The following is a 24,107-nucleotide window of genomic DNA, read 5'->3' as shown; positions in this document are numbered from 1 at the left end:
ACATCAGCGTGGAAAACTTACTGTCAATAGCAGGCGCATGTGCCGATGCTGCACAAAGACATGGACAGTCCGGCGCACAGGACTGATAACGACATTTGTGTCGCGCGCACTATGCACGAGACGTAGTGTCACGTGGAAAACCGAAATATACTTTAGCCTTAACCCTAAACCTAACCCTTCTGAGACCACAGTTGTGCTAGCTGGAGATCAAAAGATATGTCAGGTCACAGCGCAGCTGATTTTTACTGGGTTTCAGTTTTTGCCTGTTTGTGTATCAGTGTATTTATAGAAAGACCACCTTACATGCTCTGAAATTGTATTTAATGGTCTACAGATTACACTTCATTTAGTAAGGCTTCTAATTCCAGATAGCCTTTCAGCCAGATGCCATGGAACAGTCACTAAGCATCACCAATTACAAACATTGAGATACTTGCATGTGGTGTACAACATCATGCAAGCATCTGCAGAGGCAAAACAGACATTGTAAGAGAATGAGCAGATGAAAAACATGCAATCTCGCCAATTAAATGAGCATGCAGTGAACTTTTGGCCTTAATTCTCTTGGAGAAGTTATTGCAGTTCAGGTGAGTTCTGTGAGAACACAGAGTTCCCTTGAAAATATCACAAACAGTTTTACAGTTGCTTGTGTGCCTAAGAGGAGCCTATAAAGTGTTAATACAAACACAATAAAAACTATAAAACAACAAATTAAATAAAGAATTGCTCAAAAAGTTAACCATCAGAGTTAATGATGCTGTGTTTGCAGGTTAATGTGCTATGAATAACTTTTTTCAGTGGTTTAGGCCACTTGAGGAAGATAGTAAAAGAGAAACTCCATGTACTTTCTCTTTTTTGTTTTTTAACTAGTGCTGTCAGTTGATTAAAAATTTTAATTGCATAATATTTTATAGTTAATCACGATTAATCGCAGATGTTGAAAATGCTGAAATTTGACTATATATAAGTTTTAGTTTTTTCTGTCAAAATGCATTTATTTATTTCTTAGGAAAGAAAAACAAAACTAAATGTAACCATAATGCTTTATTAACATTATCCATACAAAGCCTTCCATGGTATAAAGATAAAAAATGCACTAAATAGCACTGTAGAGCTGAGGAGGGCGGGGCCGGGCTGGAATGAGACACACCCGGTCCCCAATCAGCCTGATGGGGCGCGTGAGGGATAAAGGCGGCCGGGGACGACAGTTCGGGAGAGAGAGAGAATTACAGACAGCTGTGCTGTGTTTTTAGTTGTGTGTTTTTGTTTGGGTTTTTGTTTAATAAATTATTATTTAAGTTGTCAAGCCGGTTCTCGCCTCCTCCTTTCCGCTAAACCCCCTTACACTGGTGCCGAAACCCGGGAAGGAGGAGGGATTCCCGTCGCAGAGTCCTCGACACTGCCGTCCACCCAGGGGAGCGCCGCTGCCGTCCGACGGGGGACGGAGTAGCCCGACTACCCGGACGCGGGGAACGGCCGCCGTCCGCGAGGCGAGTGGTGACGGGACTCCACGACCGCCTGGAGCGAGGAAGCCGCTGCCGGGGGCGGAGGAGTGCCCTGCCGTCCCCCGGGAACGCGGAGGGGTCGAGAGAAGACCGCCGTCCGCGGGGGGAGGAGGGAAGTGACTCCCCGACCGCCTGGAGTGGTAGGGCCGCTGCCAGGGGTGGAGGAGAGTCTCCACGGGACGCCGGGAACGCGGAGGGGCGTTCTGTCCGCTGGGGGTCGGAGGTCTGACTCCGGTCCGCCCGGGGAGGAGCGGCTGCAGTCCGCCTGAGAGGGTGGAGTAGTGATCGAGGACCACGCGACGGCGCATCAGAGAACCGGTGAGTTTCTTTTTTTCTCTCTCCTCTCTCTCTCTCTGCCGCTCCGTGTTGGCCTTTCCCTCGCCATTTTGTGTTGTTGTTTTTTCTCCTCCCAGGTCGAGGAAGGCGGGGAGGACCCGCCGGCAGTCGGGGCATAAGGCACGCCCCCCCACCCGGAGAGGAAGGGTGGGGGGGGGGATGTACGTCATGCCGGGGGCTCCCCGGCCTGAGGCAACGCCGGGAGGAGTGTAGAGCTGAGGAGGGCGGTGCCGGGCTGGAATGAGACACACCCGGTCCCCAATCAGCCTGATGGGGCGCACGAGGGATAAAGGCGGCCGGGGACGACAGTTCGAGAGAGAGAGAATTACAGACAGCTGTGCTGTGTTTTTAGTTGTGTGTTTTTGTTTGGGTTTTTGTTTAATAAATTATTATTTAAGTTGTCAAGCCGGTTCTCCCGGCGTTGCCTCAGGCCGGGGAGCCCCCGGCATGACGTACATCCCCCCCCACCCTTCCTCTCCGGGTGGGGGGCGTGCCTTATGCCCCGACTGCCGGCGGGTCCTCCCCGCCTTCCTCGACCTGGGAGGAGAAAAAACAACAACACAAAATGGCGAGGGAAAGGCCAACACGGAGCGGCAGAGAGAGAGAGAGGAGAGAGAGAAAAAGAAACTCACCGGTTCTCTGATGCGCCGTCGCAGAGTCCTCGACACTGCCGTCCACCCAGGGGAGCGCCGCTGCCGTCCGACGGGGGACGGAGTAGCCCGACTACCCGGACGCGGGGAACGGCCGCCGTCCGCGAGGCGAGTGGGGACGGGACTCCACGACCGCCTGGAGCGAGGGAGCCGCTGCCGGGGGCGGAGGAGTGCCCTGCCGTCCCCCGGGAACGCGGAGGGGTCGAGAGAAGACCGCCGTCCGCGGGGGGAGGAGGGAAGTGACTCCCCGACCGCCTGGAGTGGTAGGGCCGCTGCCAGGGGCGGAGGAGAGTCTCCATGGGACGCCGGGAACGCGGAGGGGCGTTCTGTCCGCTGGGGGTCGGAGGTCTGACTCCGGTCCGCCCAGGGAGGAGCGGCTGCAGTCCGCCTGAGAGGGTGGAGTAGTGATCGAGGACCACGCGACGGCGCATCAGAGAACCGGTGAGTTTCTTTTTCTCTCTCTCCTCTCTCTCTCTCTGCCGCTCCGTGTTGGCCTTTCCCTCGCCATTTTGTGTTGTTTTTTCTCCTCCCAGGTCGAGGAAGGCGGGGAGGACCCGCCGGCAGTCGGGGCATAAGGCACGCCCCCCCACCCGGAGAGGAAGGGTGGGGGGGATGTACGTCATGCCGGGGGCTCCCCGGCCTGAGGCAACGCCGGGAGGAGTGTAGAGCTGAGGAGGGCGGGGCCGGGCTGGAATGAGACACACCCGGTCCCCAATCAGCCTGATGGGGCGCGCAAGGGATAAAGGCGGCCGGGGACGACAGTTCGGGAGAGAGAGAGAATTACAGACAGCTGTGCTGTGTTTTTAGTTATGTGTTTTTGTTTGGGTTTTTGTTTAATAAATTATTATTTAAGTTGTCAAGCCGGTTCTCGCCTCCTCCTTTCCGCTAAACCCCCTTACAAGCACCAATGCAAGTAACATTAAACATTTCTAAATGGGAGGTTGACTAATTGAAAGAATTAGTCCCCATAGGTTGCGTTTTTATTGCAATGCACATTAAATCTCTTAATCCCCCATCCTCCACAATATTAATCAGCCAGCAGGCTGTTGATATCCACTTTGCATATGGAATTCACATGATTCACATCAGGGTGTCAAGCGCTGCTTTGAATTCCACATGAAAAGCGCTCTAGACAGTCTGGAATGGCATTCCTCCCATACTACTCTTACTGCTTGTGTCATATCTATGTATAACAGGAATAGTAAGAGTATTATGGTAGTATGCCATTCCAAAAATGACCAACGTCTTGTTCTACTTTTAGCGCAGGCACTGAAGTATCACGTAATGATACTTCATCTGAATTGTCCGATAATCTTTAGCTGACACTTCGAAAAACAGTGGCAATTGGTACAAAGTTAAAATCATTTGAACTTTGAGTGGAGCGTCAATAGACCCTCCACGGAAGAACTTCAACATGCTGTCCATCAGTTTTGACATTCTTCTGTGGTAAAATTCCAACACACAAAGGATGCTAACTACTTCATTTTTGTCCCATTTGGGTTTGTTTTGTAAGAAGTCCTTTTTCCATCTCTTGATCATTGGCACGAAATCGCTGTTGTGTGTTTCTGGTGTGTACATCCATGTAATGTCCCCACCGGAAACACACTGTAACAGTTCAAGTCGGGCAAGGAGGAGGCGGGAACCGGCTGAACAGTAAACATAAAGTTTTAATGTCAAACTTAACTTTAAACAAACATAAACAAACACAGACACACATGCAATGCAGCCGCGTGCGTCTCTCTCTCTCGAACTGGCGTCTCCGGCCCCCCTTTATCTCACTCCGTGAACCATCACGGCCCGGCCATGCCCTCCTTCTTGTCACAAATTCAAAGGTTCTTTCCTATACCAACAAGTATTTAGAACTCACACGGAGCTGAATAAAATGTCAGAACCGAATGTGAAGATTGGTAAATGCGTTAATCTCAATTAAGAAAAATTAACGTGTTAAACATTTTAAATTAATCACATACGTTAACGCGTTCATTTTGATAGCTCTATTTTAAACATTGTTAGTATATACATACAGTGGCCTTAAAGGTTTTTGGACACTCATACATAAAATATCTGAATGTCATTGCATTAAATATAAAACATTAAACTAAAGTGGCATCTGCAAACAAATGATGCTTGAGCTTTTCTAAAAACAAACTTCACTTTTCGTTTTGCAATTATTTTAAACCAAATCATCTCCAGGTGATTTGTAGTAGCTGTATGAAGTAAATTCCCTTTCTTAAAGGTGTCATAGCAGAGCAACCACAGTTGTAGTTGTAGTTTATCATCACATTATGTTACACTAAGTTTGACAATTCAATAAAACATTTTAAAAGTATACTGTATGTATACATTTCATAAACATACTTCTTTTCGTGAAATATTTTGATTGAAATATGCTTTTATGCTATATTTCTTTAAAACAAATGCCACTTTCGCAATTTTTAATTGTGGCTTAAGGCACACTTATCAGACAGAGAAAAAGTGAATTCACACTTTCTGGCTTGTAAAATACCATTGTCAAGCCAGCATTCCAGTTAGCAGTGACTCAACCCTGCACTACAGGAGTTGGCCATTACTTATAACCAGGCCTAGATAGAATCCGCTGACTTTTCCCATAATGTTAGTGCGATTTTTTACACAAAATCTGTGGAATTTTGCGAATTGGACTTTCAACTACCAACGCTCATGTTGGTAGTTGGTGGATTCGAATTTATCAAATTAGCCAGACTTTTTCATGAAGAAACATTCAGTATAAAGTTTATGGGATGTGTACAATTGTATAAACAGCTGGCTTTGCTTTGCTTTGCTTTATAACAACAATACCTGTGAGAAGAGAGGACATTTTTAGTTACAGAGGAGAGTAAGGACAATTTTTAATGACATTGTTGTGGTTGATGTTTATGTACTACAAACTGCAGATAGGCTCAGACTCAGAATAGCTTAGCTAGCCTACACTTACAAACAAGCTCCCACTCATTTCATTAAAATGGGTAGGGAGAAAGTGAAAGAGGAAGAGAGAAAGTGAGTGAGAAAGAGAGAGGGAGACCTTTCTCAAAACAAAGATTCATGCCATCACATAAACACACTTGATGTATCATTTTCCACTATTCATGCCAATTTCATAATGTTCAGGAAGTCTGAGTGAAATGACAGAGCACTTCAACAACATTTGATGCAACACTACATACACAAACAACCCTGTAAACAAACATTCAATACACACATTGACCTGATTTTCCACCTAATGAAACCCAGCTGTTTTACGACAGATAAACTGCAAGTTTTTCGTAGTTGCAGATGAAACACTAACTGCTGTTTTATTTGGATGATTGACCTCCTGCCATCTCAGTCAGCTCCTAATCAGACTTTAAATGTGTGTTTTGTTAATGCTGATAAGCAGAAGAGCTCCAAGCTCAGGTAGTACTCAGGTATGGTTACAACACAGATTCTTAATATTCCCTTAATCGGATTCACATGGTATGACCTCAATATTGGCCCAGCGAGAAAAAACTGTTATAGATTAAGCGCCTGATGTTCTCGCCCTCTGCTCACATCTGTTTGTTCAGGAAGTACATGTCACTCCTGAGAAATATGCTCTGCGGAGAAAGATAAAAACATTTTGCTTTTGAGCCATTGACTCGAGAGCTGTTACACGGGGCCCCAAGTTTTGTTGAAAACTATTTTGAGCCACAGTGCCCACAACATATCCCATACTCCCTTAGATAGCCCATACTCCTTTAGATTTTAGACCCCACAAAAAAAAAAAAAAAAAATCTTTAAAATATTTGCTGCACAATTATTGTATGTAAAAAAATGCCATTTGGACTATCAAACAGCCAGCAGCCTGATGACAGCCATTCACATGCATTGTATGGACAAAAGAAGCTGAAATGTGCTTACTTTGGTTCTGCTGAAGACGGAAAGTCATACACATCTGGGATGGCTTAAAGGTAAGTAAATCATGAGAAGATTTTCATTTTTGGGTGAACTAACCCTTTAAGCAAGTAGTATTCAGCTGGTCATGTGATTCAAACATGGCAGCCCCCGTGAGGGGACCCTGCTTCATGTAGAATAGAACAGCTTTTATAAGGTTACTGATTTGACTGGAGTCTTCATCTCATGTGAGTGGTCATGATTTTATACGTAATTAAAGTTTCAAAATTACAATTCATTTATTTAAGAGTAAATCTTTTTTTACTCAGGAACAAATTACTGACTGCACCTTTAAGTAGTTTATAGCTACACTTTGTGGTTTGTGCTTCCTTACTATAATATAGCTCAATAGCCAACTCCTGATAATCATTTTATACTTTTTGGCCATTAGTAACCCAGAATTCACTATATTTTCTGTTCAAAGCTGCAGATCTGTCAAGCAGCAAAATTATGGCCAGTGTGTAAGCTCAACACGAGCATGCTGCTTTAATTACAAAGCAGTTTCAGGTACACACTGTTTTGGTGTGTGGTGAAAAACAGAGTTCCCATTCATTTTCTTTGTATGGAGAAAGATGCAGTGAATATGAATGGTGATGGAGCCTAAAATTCTGCTTAAATTCTCTCTTTGTGTTCCAAATAGAAAGAAAGTCATATGGGTTTGGAACAACATGAGGGTGAATAATAACAAAATGTTAATGTTTGAGTGAACTATTCCTTTAAACTGAAGGATCAAAATGCCAATGCAGCTCTTTTTCATATTAATGGTAATCACTTGCTATCAAGATCAGTTGCAATTTTACTTGGTTCATAAAAAATAAATAAAAATAAAAATAAAAAAAATGTTTAGGATTGCAACACAAGATCCCTTTTATGCTAAATAATAATAATAAATAAATAAATTACCATTAGACTATCTCATCTCGTACTATAAAGAACTAAAGAGTCATTAAAAATTATCCCCCCCCCCCTTTGGTCATGTATTAACTCATCTAGGGCACCAAGTGAGCCAGAACTGAGACTGTTGCCCCCTCAAATTAGGTGCATGATGGCCCTGCCAAAACAAATTGCTAATAGAACATTTAGAATACACTTCATATAAATTAAAGAAATATTCTGGGTTCAATACAAGTTAAGCTAAATCAACAGCATTTGTGGCATAATGTTGATTACCTACAAAAAATTATTTAAACTCGTCCCATTATTTCAACTAATTTTCTTAAAAAAAAAAAAAAAGCAAAAATCTGGGTTCCAGTGAGGTACATAATGGAAGTGAATGGGGCCAGTCCGTAAACGTTAAAATACTCACTGTTTCAAAAGTATAATCACAATACATAAACAATATGCATGTTGACATGATTTTTGTGTGACAAAATCGCTTGCTACCCTTTTATATGTATAGTTATAGCCAATTTTACAATTTTACAACTTCGTTGCAATGTAATGTCAACAAACCCTAATATGACTTCAAAAATTAAGATTTAAATAACTTTGCAGCTCAAATGAGTTTTAACAGAAGAATGAATGTTAGTGCTTTTATAAAGTTATAAGCTTCACATTTCTGCCTTTAAACCCTCCAATAATTGGCCCCATTCACTTCCATTGTAAGTGCCTCACTGTAACCCAGATTTTTGCTTTTTTTTTTTCAAGAAAAAAAAGGGAAAAGTCAAAATAATTTATTTTATTTTTTTGAGTAATCAACATTATGACAAATGCTGTAAACTGAGCTTTACTTGTATTGAACCCGGATTATTTCTTTATAAGATGTTTAAGATCTTAATGCCAAAAAATAAATAAATAAAATGGGGTGGCTTTCACATACCAATCAGTCTGGGTTGTGGCACCTTTGTCCACTTGCTGCCTGAAGCAACTATACAGACAAACTCCCACACACACAGACCCAAAACACAGTGTCTCCTCATTCTCCCTCCCTTTACTCCCCCTCATTATCAGCCCTGCAATCATTAATTGTTAAAGGTTTTTAATTAATTCCTAATGAGGTGAGAGAGTGGCAGACAATGGCGTCAGGCCAGACAAGAGCCGTGTACGCAAGGAGCAAAAATACACAATACACTTACAGCCCAGCACAATAATCTAGCAAAGCAAAGATTAGGAGATGTTATCCATTCACAGTGGCTAAATTGCTCAGTGATTTGTGCAAACAAAAATGAGCTCTCTGCCTGATGCCCGTTATGGCTCATCACCTTTAATAGGACATGGATACATTCAACGCATGCTAATAATTATGTTTCGTCTCATTTTGCGTGCTGTTTAAGTATGTGCTGCTCGAGTGTTTCCTTTGGAATACAAGAATGATCTAACACAGCATGAATTCAGCTGTTGAATCAACACTGCTCTAAGTAGCAGATAAATTTAGATGTGATATGTGCCAAAGAGGCTGGTAGAGGTATAACAGGGTAATTTTGTACAAAGTGCAAGGTACAAAGGGGTTAGTCATATCATTGGTATTCATCAGTGTGGACAGAAAAGAATAATGAAAACATTATAGAGAAGTACTGCCAATTTCTCCTTTGTTCAGATTATTCCTAGCACACACACACACAAAGACACCCTTACAGCTGATAAATCCACATATTTCACATTGAAACTTCTTTATAGTGAGATCAAAATGAAGCTTTTTAAAAAATCAATGATTACTTTGTCTACATGCAGTGGGGTCCAAACGTCTGAAACTAGTGAAAATGCTTCAATTGTGTATTTTTCTAATTTAATTATTTAAAAAAGATTACAATTTGAATTTTCAGCATAGCACTTTCAGTGAAAAGTTTAATCGAAAACTTAGCATGTACAGCATTTAAGACTTTCTCAGTATTTGGTTTTCCCCCCCTTTTTGCTTTAACCCTTAAACGCATACCTCAGGTTTTTAGAGACCTAGGACCTCATTCCACCCCTGTACCTCATCCATTTTTTGGAATTGTGCCCACACCTCTTTAGTATTCCTCAATCTATCTCTTATAAATAGTGCAACACAAAATAAATAATTAAATAAATAATATATATATATATATATATATATATATATATATATATATATATATATATATATATGCATTATTATATACTAGGTATGTAAGAGTGTTTTTAGGCCACTTCCATAAATTATATTTGTATGATTATTTCATATCTATATAAGTTTACTATCACAGGATGTCTATTTCTTTGTTTATTACAAGATAAATGAGTGTTATATTCATACAAATAAATACTAGATCACATAGATTTTCTGTGCAACAATGGTGAATTATTAGTATTTAATATTTCAATGGTAATTATTAGTGTACATATACATATTATACTTGTTATTTCTTACTCACGGTGGCGCTGTTTTTTAAGAGATTGACTTGATTTACTTTTGACATTGCTATTTGATAAAGAAACAACATAAAAGTAAACTATAGCATGTTTAATACATGAACAGTATGATATGACTATTGTTATTTGGGTGTACTACTGAAATCATGTAAGTTGTGCAACTATTTAGACTCAATAAGTGCCTGAGAAAATACTTATGTGTAGCTTATGTGTCATGTGTAGCTCAATATGTGTTTGACAGCCAGTTGCGTCTCATGAAATTTCAGTTTGAAAGTAATAAATCCTGTTCTAGGTTTGTTCTAATTTGTTGCATTATCTCTTTGATATCTGAAAAATAAAACATAAAATTATATAAATATATATTTTATCTTTTTTTATTTATTTTTTTAGGCATTTTGTAGATCCATTTGTGATAGATATACATGCCGGGTCTCTAAAGACCCAAATACGTAATATGAGTTATGAGTGTTTGGTAAAACTCCAATGCATTTAAGGGTTAATGACAGCATGCCCTCGAGCCAGCATGGACATAACAAGTTTGTGCAAAACCCGATGATCCAGCGTGATTTGAGAATGTTTGAAAGAACATCTTGTGTGCTTTAATTGAAGCAATTAAATCAGATCTTTAGTTATACAGGATAGTCAGAAATATGCTTTATTGATTATTGACCTATAAATAGTGCAGAATATTAAATATTTCGGTAATACAATAAGGTTGTATTATTATTTAACATTAGTTAATGCATAAGATAACATGAACTAACAATGAACATTTTTGCTTCATTTATTAATCTTAGTTAGTTAATTTCAACATATACTAATACATTTTTTAAATTAAAAATTGTGTTTATTAACATTAGTAAATGCTTTATAAACTAACATGAACAAACAATGAACAATTTTATTTTTTTTTTCTCCCCTTTTTCTCCCCAATTTGGAATACCCAATATCCAATGTGCTCTAAGTCCTCGTGGTGGCATAGTGGCTCGCCTCAGTCCGGGTGGCAGAGAACAAATCTCAGTTGCCTCCACGTCTGAGACCGTCAATCCGCGCATCTTATCACGTGGCTTGATGAGCGCGTTACCGTGGAGACATAGCATGTGTGGAGGCTTCACGCTATTCTCCGTGGCATCCACGCACAACTCACCACGCGCCCCACCGAGTGCAAACCACATTATAGTGACCACGAGGAGGTTACCCCATGTGACTCTACCCTCCCTAGCAACCGGGCCAATTTGGTTGCTTAGGAGACCTGCCTGGAGTCACTCGGCACGCCCTGGATTCGAACTCGTGACTCCAGGTGTGGCAGGCCCCCAGACAATTGCATTTTTAATAAATGAACAATAACCAAGATTATGAAATGATGTAAAAGTATATTATTCATTGTAAGTTTATGATACTTAATGCATTTCCTTATGTTAACAAATATAACCTTATTGTAAAATGTTACAAATATTATTTCATTATTTTCAAAATCCTGGAATGGTTGCACTTTATTTTACAGTACGTGTACTTTCGGTATACTTACAGTGTACTCACCCAAGAAATCACTGACTAATATTAGGTTACTACATGTATTTAATATGGGTTAAGGTTAGGGTTAGGTTTAGGTTTAGGGTTAGTACCTAGTATAGTATGTAAATGTAGAACAGTACTGTAAAATATAGTGCTACCCCTGGAACTTTATTTTCAGCTTTAAATAATATTTTGAATCTCACATTTTCAATGTAGACTCAGAATGTTTTGCCCCACTATATATATATTAAACATAGCTGGACATAACTGTAGCCTATCATTTCACTAGTCGCGTATCTGATTGGCAAAATGGCTGTCAATGAAATGTCATTCCCATTTTACCTTTGGGCCTAAATTTGGGCTCCCAGTGGGAGTTGATTGCTGATGATAATTCCACTTAATGAGATCAACAGGGTCATCTGTGGAGCACACCTCTGCAAATTAATCCCAGCATGGGGCAGTGTGGCTACAGGGGGGTCCACTGAGGGGTGAATGGGAGACTGTTTGTCCAGTGACAGGAGGGTGAGGTCACCAGCAACAAGCCTGTGGTCGCCCCTCCATGCTCCAGTTGCCTATCATTTGTTTGCTTTTATCCAACCTTTATCCTCTGAATTGGCCTGAATTGAGGTGAGATGCTTGTCTTGCCCCATTGTGAGGGGTGGTTTGTTGTCATCCTATTGGTGCTGATAAACCCTCCCCTTGTCTGCTTTTCACCCCTGTTGTTGACGAAATTGCCACTGTTTTCCATGCTAAATGGTGTGGGGGGGGGGGGGGGAGGTACATGCAATTCAACTAATCCATCAGCTACTAATTGTCTCCTCCTGTCCTATTTAATATAAACACAAAAGCAGGAGAGAGTGTGGCAGGGGCATTATATATAAGGCGGTGTTACATGGAGGAATTGTCAGAGTGGACAGGACACAGACACGGACTGGGATCTCTACAACTTTCTTGAACTTTCTTATTCACTAGGGTTTGGCCTAGTTTTACCAGCAGCATTTTTAGTTCTACTTGCTTAAAATTTAGGCTGGGCTTTCAAAATGAGCACAAAGTTGTGGATGCTGCAGGTCCTGTATGTTTGTATGTGTGTGTATGCTGTTCAAGCGAGGATCTGGGCCTGGATGCTGTCTATACCCTATAGCCCACCTGAGGATGGACCAGTGGGGCTTAGAGACAGAGAAACGGAGATGCCCCCAAACAGCCCTAAAGGGGACATGGTGAGTTCATAGCTCGGCAGAGTTCCCACACTTTTTAATGAATTTTGATTTTGACTTTTTCATGACCTTTCCATTTATTCAGGATTACTGTATTAAGAATATTATACAAATCATTATACATGTATGCAGTATGCTGGGGTGGATTTCCATTTGTATGTCAGGCATCCTTTCAAATAATTCATAGATTTAAAAAAATTATACTTATTAGTAGTACAAATGTGTCCAGTAAGGCCATAAATGGACAAACTGATGTTATCACATTGGCTTGTGGGCAAATTTTACTTTACAAAGAGCAATTTCTAGCAGTAAAATACTTTAGAGCAGAGCATAAATAGAAAACTGTACATTCACATTAGAAATTTCCATTATTATTTTTTTTATGAGTTTTTAAGATTTTACTAATTTCAATGGCTTTTCCAGCCCTGAAAATCAGAAAAAATCACCAGTTTTTTCAGGTTTTCTATGGCCATGGAAACCCTAATGGGTTGTGTGCTGCAGGGTCAGAAATTAAGGTGGACTCGTATTTCAAAATGTGGGGGCAAAAAATGTCCCTTTAATTAATTATTCTGGTTTTATTTGAAATGTCTGATATAGTTCTTAATTTTCTATTTTAGTCCTAGTTATACATATTTCTGCATTAAATATGAGATGATGTGTAACAATTTACAATAAGGTTGTATTTGTTAACATTAGTTAACATGAACCAACGATGAAAAACACTTTTGCTTCATATATTAATCTTAGTTAATGATAATTTCAACATATACTAATACATTTTTACATCAAAAGTTGTATTAGTTAACATTATATTAATGCACTATGAACTAACATGAACTAACAATGAACAATAGTATTTTTATTAACTAACATTAACCAGGATTAATAAATGCTGTAAAAATATATTGTTCATTGTTAGTTTGTGATACCTAATGCATTAACTAATGATAACAAATGGAACCTTATTGTAAAGTGTTACCAGTTGATGTTATGTTAAAGCGTAAGAGGTCATAAATTCTCAGTTGCACTTTATTTTACAGTGCGTGTACTTTCAGTATACTTACAGTGTACTCACCCAAGAAAGTACTGAGTAATATTAGGTAACTACATGTATTTAATATGGGTTAAGGTCAGGGTTTGGTTTAGATTTTGGGTTAGTACCTAATAATTACTATAGTTGTTGTAATTATATAGTACGTAAATGTAGAACAGTACTGTAAAATAAAGTGCTACCAAATTCTCACTTTTCAGAATTTGTATTAATGACTGATTAAAATATTTGACATAAATGGGTAAAACACAGATTATGTTTTAAATGGTTAGAAATTTGCCCTCAAAAAGGTATAAAAAAAATAAAATAAAAATTAAAAAAAAGCCAAAGAAAATACGATCCAGGTGGCAAATATTGCCTCATAATGTAAAAGTGCATTTCTGGCACTGGTGTGCTGGCAAGATTAATGTCAATAAGGGAACAAATATATTTTTTTTTAAGAAATTATAAATGCTCTTGTTAACTTTACTATAAATATTGGAATAATATTGTTTTGAAGCCTTAAAAGCTGGTTCATGATTGGAAACATGAATATACTATATGAGATCATACTGTTCCAGTTTCTTAGATTAATGGGCAGTTATATCTCACTGCATCTTTCAGTACCAGACAGAAAAACAACCAACAAATTACAAAGTTAAAGTAATGTTTGTATGTGTTCTTTTTTTTTTTTTGTCAAATTCCTGCAACAGTGAGTTATTTTGACTTTTCCCTTCGTTTTTAGGTAGCTTGTGAGCAGGACCGTGCATGTGGTAAGGGCTTCTCCTGTGACCGCCATTTTGGCCTATGTGTCCCCCTTAGGCAAGAAGGGCAATACTGCAGGCGGGACGCTCAATGTGTGCGAGGGCTCAGCTGCATGTTTGGCAGGTGCATCAGAAGCATTCCAGATGGGCAGGAAGGTAAGATTCAAATTACTGACTGCACAATTCTCAGTGGATTGAATAACAACACGATACAAATTGCAAACCAATGCATACATTTGTCAAACTCTTTACCTCCTTCTTAGGGGCTCGGTGTAAACTTGACAGAGACTGTGGTGCATCTATGTGCTGTGCCCGTCATCATGGTGAAAGAGTGTGCAAGCGTCGGCTGGTATTGGGCGAGAGCTGCTTTGTGCCTGATGGTGGACTGGCATTCAGCATCAACCAGATCTGTCCATGTGATGAGGGTCTGTTGTGCCGTGGCCATGGAGAACCACTTAAAAGAGCGTAAGTGACGTTATATAAGTGACATTAATGTACAAATCAATGGCACACATGTGCATATCAATAAAACTGATATTATAAACCTAAAAGAACAACTGACTTGCTGAGCTAGCCAAAGTTTAAACTTTTAGCACTGAGCATTAACTGAACAACCTTTTTTTCTTTCCTAGGAGAGAATTTGTATACCAACCAGAGTCCACCAGTTGGACCTGCCAGGCACCCAAACCATGAAAATCTCAAATCTGTGTAATTTATTAAGCTATAGTGCTGTGTAAATATATATGAAGTGTCTGTAAAAGATTGTATATTTTAATAAAAATATATTCTCAAGCACTGTGCCTCTGAAATGATCAATTGAATTGAAATTCCTCTCACAGTGGAAGATCATGCTCTTTGCTCTTATTCTTTTAACTTAAAGTAATTACAAAAATTAATAAAGTCAAGATGCTTCAACATTTTACAGATATGCTAGATAAGTTGAATAAGACATGTAAACAGTATTGGGGACTGGGTGTTTTTAGGTCTAAGTGTTTAAATATTTCAAGGGTATAAAATGAAATTTTTTTCTGTACTCTCCGTGTTGTCAGTTTGGAACTTTTATTTTGAAATCAAAATCGGGTCCTACACAAAGAGTAAACTACATTTGAGGCGTACTTCACATCTGCACATGAGCAGCTGTCAAATATAAATGTTTAAAAAATGTAAATGTTGAATAAGAAATGTATACAATATTAGGGACGAAGTGTTTCTTAAGTATTGTTTCTGTAATACAGGTCTAAATGTTTATATATGTCAAAGGTCTAAAATGAAATTTGTTTCTGTCCTCTTCGTGTTGTAAATTTTAAACTTTTATTTTGAAATCAAAACCGGGTCCTAAATATGAAATAGGCAACTTTTAAGGCTTAATTCTCATTCTTACATGAGCAGCTGTCAAAACAGTGCGTCCTCTTTTCCAACTAAATGCTGTAAACTATACATTAGGACAAAATGTCAACGGCGATGAACTTCGGAAGCAAGACGTTTCGACCGCGTCCACCTGACAAAGGAGCATTTCCCTTAGATCATTTTGGTAAGAGTGTGAACATGAACGGTTAAGTAATAACAAGCAGTCTGACTTAACACTTATCACATTACTGTTGTGTGTACACAGGTGAATGTAAATCATTCAAAGACACATATATGCGATGCCTTAGAGACAACCATTTCGACAACTCACAGTGTCGGATACAGTCAAAGGAGTATTTAGAGTGCAGAATGAACAGGTGAGTTTCCCTGACCTCATTTCACCTGAAGTTGGAGAACTACAAGCGCACCAGCAATTAATCATGTTAAAAATATTTCATTTATTTCACAGGCAGTTGATGGCAAAGGAACCACTTGAAAAACTGGGCTTTAAGGACTTGATGGACGAACCGGAAGAAGAAAATAAAACCAAAACCTAACTAAATATGACTTGGACTTATGTTCACGTTTTGAAATAAAGTATTTTGTATTCTTTCAATTTTCCTTTTCATCTGGTAAACTCGTATATGCTTTGTGCAAATTAATGATATATATATATATATATATATATATATATATATATATATATATATATCTATATCTATCCAGGGTTGGGGAGTAATGAAATACATGTAACGGGATTACGTATTTAAAATACAAAATATAAGTAACTGTATTCCACTACAGTTACAATTTAAATCATTGGTAATTAGAATACAGTTACATTCAAAAAGTATTTTAATTACTGAAGAGATTACTTTGCATTTTATTGTCATTTGTTTCATTTAATATTTAGTCCTTTCAGATGGAAAACATTTATACATATAAATGATGCGATCCAAAGTGCATTTGAACAGCGGTGAAACACTTTCTTATGATGTGTTACATTCATACGAGCAGAAACAGAAGTTTGAAGTAAGTATTGAGCAGAAGAAATAGAAATAAAACCTTGTGTAAATTGTCAGCTTTACGCTAAGTTAAAATGCTATTTCTAGCCATTTTACATGCACATGTTACCAGGCACGATCATATTTTTTATCAAGAAAATTCACGTTGGATCATAATTTCTTTTTTTCTAGTAACATCTTTGATATTAGGGCAAAAATCATATTCTTGATAATAATTTTTGTATTGTTTTCCTGTAAACATATCTAAAAATCCTTAAAACAAGATCAATTTGATTTATCTTGTTTTAGAAACAACACTGCATAAGATATTTTGGTTTTCCAGAGAATGTATTTTTAACGTGTATTTTGTCTTACTGTACTGGCAGAGTTTTTATAGTCAAAACAAGTGAAAAAAATCTACCAGTGCTGAAGAAGTAATCCAAAGTATTTATAATACGTTACTGACCTTGAATAATCTAACGAAATATGTTACAAATTACATTTTACAGCATGTATTCTGTAATCTGTAGTAATCCTCCCAACCCTGTATATATATATATATTTGTATTTTATTTTATTATTTAGGTCTATGGTGGAAACTGAATCTTCAATCATGCAAAAATACAAGCTGATCAGCCACTAATTCTAGAGATTTGGTATTTGGAGTGATCTGTTAAAAAGTAATTTCATTGTCACGATTTTGAAGTATTTTCTTTATACTGCAACTTTATATAGCTCTGATTCAGATAAACTATCTATTTTAAGAGAGTTTAGTTTTCAACTGTACTTGCATATCATAGTCACTATTTACAACACAACATGGTGCAAAGAGGGTCGTAGCTAGTGGGGTAAAAAGTGGTAATAATTCTCAGGGCCCACAGGTCCAGAAGGGCCCCACAACAAATTCTAAACAGTATGCTTTAATAGGAAAGGGCCCCAGAGCAATATACAGTCAGGGGGCCCAGAATACCTTGCTACGGCCCTGGGTGCACATATATACATGTTTTAAAGACATCTTTTAGTGAATAAACTCATTACAAACAGAAAACACCAGTCAGATCGAGGGGGGAAGAAATCTCATTTGCTGTGCAAAGGTGAAACCAACGAGACTGACGGTGTTCTGACAATCTGTGCTACCTGCTCAGGATGTGTTACCAGCAGTAAAAACAGTGATATATGTAAAGTTAAAACATGGGTGGCACAGGAGAACCTGTTGGTATGTACTACAACAGCATGTGTTAAAAACCTAGGTAGCACATCTTGTCAGGCAGATAATAACTATCAGGATGTGCTACCAGCATAACTATCATATAGTGTGATATGGTGTGAGGCTGTACTAAGCCCAAACCCTAAAACTATGTGGATATAGCCTTGGTAGCGCATCCTGATAGGTAGCATATATTTTCAGGAAAAATGGCATATGGTGTCATCAGCATGGAGAACAAGATATTTCATCGAGACTGTGACCTCTTGCTGATGGCATAATGAAGTCTGGATTACTACAGAAAATTCCCTTTTGTATGATTATTTTGTGCAAATAATAAAGTTTTGTTTTATTTAAAAAAAAAAAAACATTAAAAAATAACTTTGCTAATTCTATTAGCCTAACAAAACAACTGCTGAGAAAGGAACTCTATGTTAGGCAACAGATTTTTGCCATTAAGAGCATCTCATGGTTTCAGCTTCTGCATCCATCCCCCTTCTAATACATGTATCATTCTTTTAGCACCAGCCAAATCATAATCATCGACCACGAAGGGACTCGAACCCTCAATCTTCTGATTCGAAGTCAGACGCCTTATCCATTAGGCCACGCGGTCACATGCATTCGTGCCAACTATTGACCTTTTGGATATTCCCTCCCAAATTCAACCTCAAAAATGTACCTCAAACAATTTAACAATAAAAATATTTCTGGTCTGTATTTAAAACAGAGATCCAGCACTCACTTTTTCAATGTTGGAATAATGAACTCATAAATTACATTTATCTCTATGACAAGTGTAACTTACCTACTGCCCATTATGTCTACTGGCATGTAGGGAAGCAACCTCAACTCCTGTCTATTTTGGGCCAATGAATGTAATGTAAGTCAGATGTAAAACCAATTATTAAAATCAGGAGTCAATTCAATTACAATCTCTCTGAAAGCAAACTGCACATTAGTTCACAAATAGGCCTAAGCCTAATTAAAATGTTGCAGCATGTCCTGAAGAGACCCTGCTGTGTAAAACATCTCAAAATATCAATTAGAATGTAAGCTGATTTGTTAAGTGAACATAATAAAAATACGACTTAGCCAATTAGTGGGACTGATCGGTAGCAGCATCCTGCTTGGAGCATGGCGGTGGAGAGTAGGTATACAGTCCATCAATATAAACCTCCAAAGTGAGAAAGCATTAAACGGTTCGTTCACTGAAGCATGAACATTTTGTTGTCTCACCCTCATTTAATTTAAAACATGTATGACCCCCACCCAAATAAAAGATGCACTGAAAGTGAATGGTGACTGAAGCTATATTCTGCCACAAATTTCCTTTTGTGTCCCAGAGAAGAAGCCATAAAGGTGTGTAACATGAGGGTGAGTAAATTACAATTGAATTTTCATTTTTCAGCAAACTAACCCTTTAGTTCTCTTCAGTTTTACTATATACATGTATGCATCATGTATTGCATGCATTGTAAATAAACATACTTCTGATCTGCATGCATGGTCTGAGTGCCTGCTTCATTTACTGTTTTAAATCATATGCATATTCCATAGAGAGATGAGGGTGGACCAGATGAGATACATGTTCAAATCAGAAACTTTCCAATGTTCAATTTTAAAATTGAGGCAGTTACGAAGTTTCAATGACTATGAATTTCTGCTGAATCAACCCAATTGTAGACCTTAATTCTTCTTAATAGGTTTGGATTGGTCAAAACAACAATCAAATCACAATTGATAGCAGTGACTTTAGTATCCTTATTACATTGCTCTCTGGAATACTTGATTCTGATTGGTCAATGGCGCCATCTAGCGGTCTGATATTTCTCTGAAAGAACCGCACATCCACGTATCAGACCGCTTCATGTATTGCCAGCCATCTTTCCCGCTTCTCGGACTTGGACCACTATGCGATCTCTGCAAGTAAGCTAATAAAATCATTTCAAAGCAAATCAGTGTTTCATTTCCATTTACCTATTTATTTGGTACGCAGTCTTGTAATAATATACATAATGAGAAGTCAGACGCAAACCGGAGGTGGAATTTCAGCTGTTCAGCGATTTCTTCTCATATAGCCTAAATCTGAGTGCCTGCTTCATTTACTGTTTTGAAACATATGCATATCCCATAGAGAGATGAGGGTGGACCCGATGAGACATCTTTTTCAAATCAGAAACTATCTTGTTCCAGAGACAATTACGGAGATTTCAACGCAAATCAATATTTTATGTCCATGTGTCCGCTTCGCGTCGGGGTCCTGATCACCGTGTCGGGGTTTATTTTGCGATAACAACCGTCTGACTGTGTATTATCCCTTACATGATGTATCAAAGATCCAGATCAATCACAAGAAATAACACCTTTGCCATAGTAGAGTGAGTGAGTGAGTTTCTTCTTCTTTTTTTAAAAATCCAACTTGGAAAGTCAGATTTGAAGAACTGGAACCCTATTTACATGGTAGCGTGGCCGAGCGGTCTAAGGCGCTGGATTAAGGCTCCAGTCTCTTCGGGGGCGTGGGTTCGAATCCCACCGCTGCCATATACATTTTTATGTCCCTATGGAAAATATAGGAGCAATCGGAGTTGCGCAGATTAGCACGACACTACCAAGAAGTTCTATAATGCTCATTTCACTCTCTTAATTTTCCGTGTAACCTGCTAAACCGAAAGTATTCAAGGAAGGCGTGTGGTCGAGTCGTTTACCTGCGACCTGTCAACGCATGTACACTGTGTTCGTTTGAACTGTAATAATGTTACCACATAGGACTCTTATTTTAAAAAAAAGCGGCTAAGACTGTCTTTATTTAAGGAAGCGCTCAGTCTGCCTCACTTCAATGACATGCTTTGCCGCAATAGAGGAGATCACGGTGTAGGTTAGCATGTGTGTGTATTCCTATTAGGCATTTTCATTAATAAAATATTATATTTAGATAATGGTACATATTTAAACGTTACATGCTACTTGTGTTTCCCTTTGATCCTATACATTTCTGTTTTGTTTTATAAAATGAGTAAAGCTAATAAGAAACGAGAAGGTTGCACATTGACTCTTGCACTAACTGTGTGCTCTGCAGCCATTGGTGGCACTTTTCAGTATGGATACAATATTTCAATCATCAATGCACCCACATCTCACGTGCAGAAGTTCATTAATGAGACATGTATGAAGAGATGGGGTACAGCTCTTGAGTCCAGTCAGGTGACACTGATATGGACCATTATAGTCTCTACTTTCTCACTTGGAGGACTATTGGGATCCCTGCTTGCTGGCCCAATGGCCATTCAGTTTGGGCGGAAGGGATCTCTGCTACTGAACAACTGCTTTCTTTTTTTTAGCACTATTCTGGCTTTGAGCAGTCGCTCAGCTGGATCCTTTGAAATGCTCATCCTTGCTCGTCTACTTGTGGGAGTCAATGCTGGAGTTAGTATGAACATCCAGCCTATGTACTTTGGAGAGAGCGCACCGAAGAACCTAAGAGGTGCTGTGGCCTTTTCCTCCGCTGTTTTTACCGCTCTAGGAATCTTGTTGGGCCAGATCACTGGTCTGACAGAAGTCCTGGGGAGCGAGTCTCTCTGGCCATATCTGCTGGCAAGCAATGCTCTCCCTGGTGTAGTGCAGATGCTCACCTTGCCCTGGTTTCCAGAGAGCCCACGATACCTGCTCATTGACAAAGGAGACAGAGAGGCATGTGGCAGAGCCTTGAAACGGCTTCGAGCATGCAGCGTTTTTAATGCAGAGATGGAAGAGATTCTTCAGGAGCGGGTAGGAACCGGTGACGCTCGTGCCAAAACTCTGTGGGAACTCTTCACTGACCAAAGTCTTCGTAGGCAGCTCTGCACTGTTATGGCAGCCAGTAGTGCTATGATGCTGAGTGGTAATGATTCCATCTACTTCTACGCCTCTTATATCTTTCAGGAAGCTGGAATTCCTGTGGAGAAGATACAGTATGTCACAATTGGCACAGGAGCCTGTGAGTTCACCTCTGCCTTAGTGTGTAATCTACTGATAGAGCGTGTTGGCCGCAGGTTGCTTCTTGCAGGCGGGTATATGCTCATGGCTTGCTGGGCGCTGGTGTTCACTGTGGCTCTCTCATTGCAGGGCAAAGTGGAGGGCATGCCCTATCTGAGTATGGTGTGTGTGTTCGCCTACATCTTGAGTTTTGGCATGGGTCCCGCAGGTGTCACAGGGATTCTTCCTGCTGAACTGTTTGACCAAATGGCAAGGCCTGCAGCTTACATGATTGCTGGCTCCATGATGTGGATTAATCTGTTCCTTATAGGAATGGCATTCCCATTCATAGTTAACAGCCTGGGACAGTTCTGCTTCATCCCTTTCGGTGCCATTTGTGTGACTGCATGTCTTTTCATTGGTTTTACTTTACCTGAAACTAAAGGGAGGACTCTAGCAGAGATCACTGAGGAGTTTGACAAGCTAAATAGGAAAGGCACGACTAATGGACTGTTTAATGACGGACAGCATGAGCAGACACAAAGCCTGACTGATCAAACACTAGAATACCTGGAGATCGAAAAGATTTGATTAGAGGGTTGCTAAATAAAACACTGAACTTGAACTACAAGTTTGAATCAAAGTCATCAGTGTGGCACAGCTTTGTTGTACATGTCATCCAGTTGTGCCATAAGTTCAAAGTTTAATTTGTCACAGACTCAATGGTACACTTCCGCGCAAAGGCAGTGAAAGGTCTTCAAATTCTTCAATACCTAATTTTTACGTTTGAAATACTGTAATTTTAGTGCTTGAAAACAAAATCTGTGTTAAGGGGATGTATACACATAAGTGTTGAGGGTCTACTCAGTGATAAATATTGCACTTTAATCAAACAATCTTTACTGAGCCAAAAAGGTAATACACTGTTATATTTTATAGGCTTAAATGGCCTTATATTTTATAACTTTTTAAGCTGAATTTCATAATTTAACCTTTATTTTTTATTCTAAGGAAATTTTTGTGACTGTTTCCCTCCCTACTCTTTTTCCCATTTGACTGCTGAAATGCTACTAGATAATATATGATATGTAATGTAAAAAAAAAATAAAAAAAAAGACTGATGCATTTTGGAAAAATATGTGAAACTGCCATCTGGATCATTATCAGGGATGCATGTTCTATTTAAATACATTGAATCTTAATGCCTGCAAAAGATCGAAAAGATTTCAAAAAGAAAGAAATGCAATTTGCACTAATGTATTTTACCTCAGTAGTCATATATATTATGATGTTATTCATTATTTATTCATATAAAACTGTTTTTAGTAACCTATTTCAAAATCAACATCCAAACAGCAATGCATCATATTAAACTAGTGTCTTTTAAGCATTTGTCAGAGATCAAAACAATTATTGCCTGAATGAGAGCATGTAACTTATTTACATTTTGCACCTGCAGATGGCACTATATTACCATAATTATAGTCTGTTCTCTGTCTATCTAATTGTTCATCAAAACAAGGTTACCCACAGCATGCTACTGCATTCAGGTGACATACAGCCACAGTTGTGATAGGAAGGCAATCAGCATAAACACTGGCCAAGTGAGCTTGTGTTGTGACTTTCCTTCAATTAGAGTTTCATAGAGTGGCTGTATGCAGTATGATCTCCAAAGTTATAACCTAATTTCAAATCCAATGTACTCTCTGTGTCCAAAACATTGACTGAATAATGAACCAAATATTATTAAAATGTATGATGATAGGGGCCTGGGTAGCTCAGCGAGTATTGACGCTGACTACCACCCCTGGAGTCACGAGTTTGAATCCAGGGTGTGCTGAGTGACTCCAGCCAGGTCTCCTAAGCAACCAAATTGGCCCAGTTGCTAGGGAGGGTAGAGTCACATGGGGTAACCTCCCATGGTCACGATGAGTGGTTCTTACTCTCAATGGGGCGCATGGTGAATTGTGCATGGATCGCAGAGAGTAGCATGAGCCTCCCATGCTGTGAGTCTCCACAGTGTCATGCACAACAAGCCACGTGATAAAATGCACAGATTGACTGCCTCAGAAGCGGAGGCAACTGAGACATGTCCTCCACCACCTGGCTTGAGGTGAGTAACCGCGCCACCACAAGGACCTACAAAATAGTGGGAATTGGGCATTCCAAATTGGGAGAAAAAGGGATAAAAAAAAATAAATGAAAAATAAATAAATAAAAATTTGTATGATGATGAACTGTTTTTCCTTAAATGTCTAATTCAATCTGTAAAACTTACTGGTGGTGCTGTTTCTGTGAATGAATATTCTAATGTTATAGCTATTAAA

At 39.2% G+C, this 24,107-nt stretch overlaps 3 protein-coding genes and 2 non-coding genes across 7 annotated transcripts; 4 read left to right on the top strand and 1 right to left on the bottom strand.

Annotated features, from left to right (window-relative positions):
• Window positions 1–6,286: 6,286 nt before the first annotated feature.
• Window positions 6,287–15,032, top strand: LOC127423299 (dickkopf-related protein 3-like). Of its 3 annotated transcripts, XM_051667489.1 has the most exons (5): window positions 6,287–6,435; window positions 12,368–12,480; window positions 14,253–14,427; window positions 14,535–14,736; window positions 14,904–15,032. In XM_051667489.1, the coding sequence occupies exons 2-5, from the start codon at window positions 12,385–12,387 to the stop codon at window positions 14,962–14,964; spliced, it is 534 nt and encodes a 177-aa protein (XP_051523449.1). In that variant the 5' UTR covers window positions 6,287–6,435; window positions 12,368–12,384; the 3' UTR covers window positions 14,965–15,032. The 3 variants fall into 3 exon arrangements, with proteins under 3 accessions (XP_051523449.1, XP_051523450.1, XP_051523448.1); XM_051667490.1 differs by lacking the exon at window positions 6,287–6,435 and having other exon boundaries at window positions 12,132–12,480; window positions 14,330–14,427; XM_051667488.1 differs by lacking the exon at window positions 6,287–6,435 and having other exon boundaries at window positions 12,132–12,480.
• A 365-nt stretch (window positions 15,033–15,397) lies between these two features.
• Window positions 15,398–16,234, top strand: LOC127423301 (cytochrome c oxidase assembly protein COX19-like). Its single transcript, XM_051667493.1, has 3 exons — window positions 15,398–15,802; window positions 15,884–15,995; window positions 16,088–16,234. Exons 1-3 carry the CDS (start codon window positions 15,721–15,723, stop codon window positions 16,173–16,175), a joined length of 282 nt encoding a protein of 93 aa, XP_051523453.1. The 5' UTR covers window positions 15,398–15,720; the 3' UTR covers window positions 16,176–16,234.
• Window positions 16,235–18,369: 2,135 nt separating this feature from the next.
• trnar-ucg (transfer RNA arginine (anticodon UCG)) lies at window positions 18,370–18,442 on the bottom strand. Its single transcript has one exon. It is a non-coding gene; the product is annotated as a tRNA-Arg (tRNA).
• A 1,846-nt stretch (window positions 18,443–20,288) lies between these two features.
• Window positions 20,289–20,370, top strand: trnal-aag (transfer RNA leucine (anticodon AAG)). Its single transcript has one exon. It is a non-coding gene; the product is annotated as a tRNA-Leu (tRNA).
• Window positions 20,371–20,669: 299 nt separating this feature from the next.
• On the top strand, window positions 20,670–24,107 carry LOC127423286 (solute carrier family 2, facilitated glucose transporter member 11-like). Its single transcript, XM_051667464.1, has one exon. It carries the CDS (start codon window positions 20,839–20,841, stop codon window positions 22,369–22,371), a length of 1,533 nt encoding a protein of 510 aa, XP_051523424.1. The 5' UTR covers window positions 20,670–20,838; the 3' UTR covers window positions 22,372–24,107.

The sequence above is a fragment of the Myxocyprinus asiaticus genome, chromosome 32 (assembly GCF_019703515.2).
Source record: "Myxocyprinus asiaticus isolate MX2 ecotype Aquarium Trade chromosome 32, UBuf_Myxa_2, whole genome shotgun sequence".
Taxonomy (NCBI): Eukaryota; Metazoa; Chordata; class Actinopteri; order Cypriniformes; family Catostomidae; genus Myxocyprinus; species Myxocyprinus asiaticus.
Note: the sequence above shows the minus strand (reverse complement) of the source record. Positions and strands in the feature narration are given on the sequence as shown.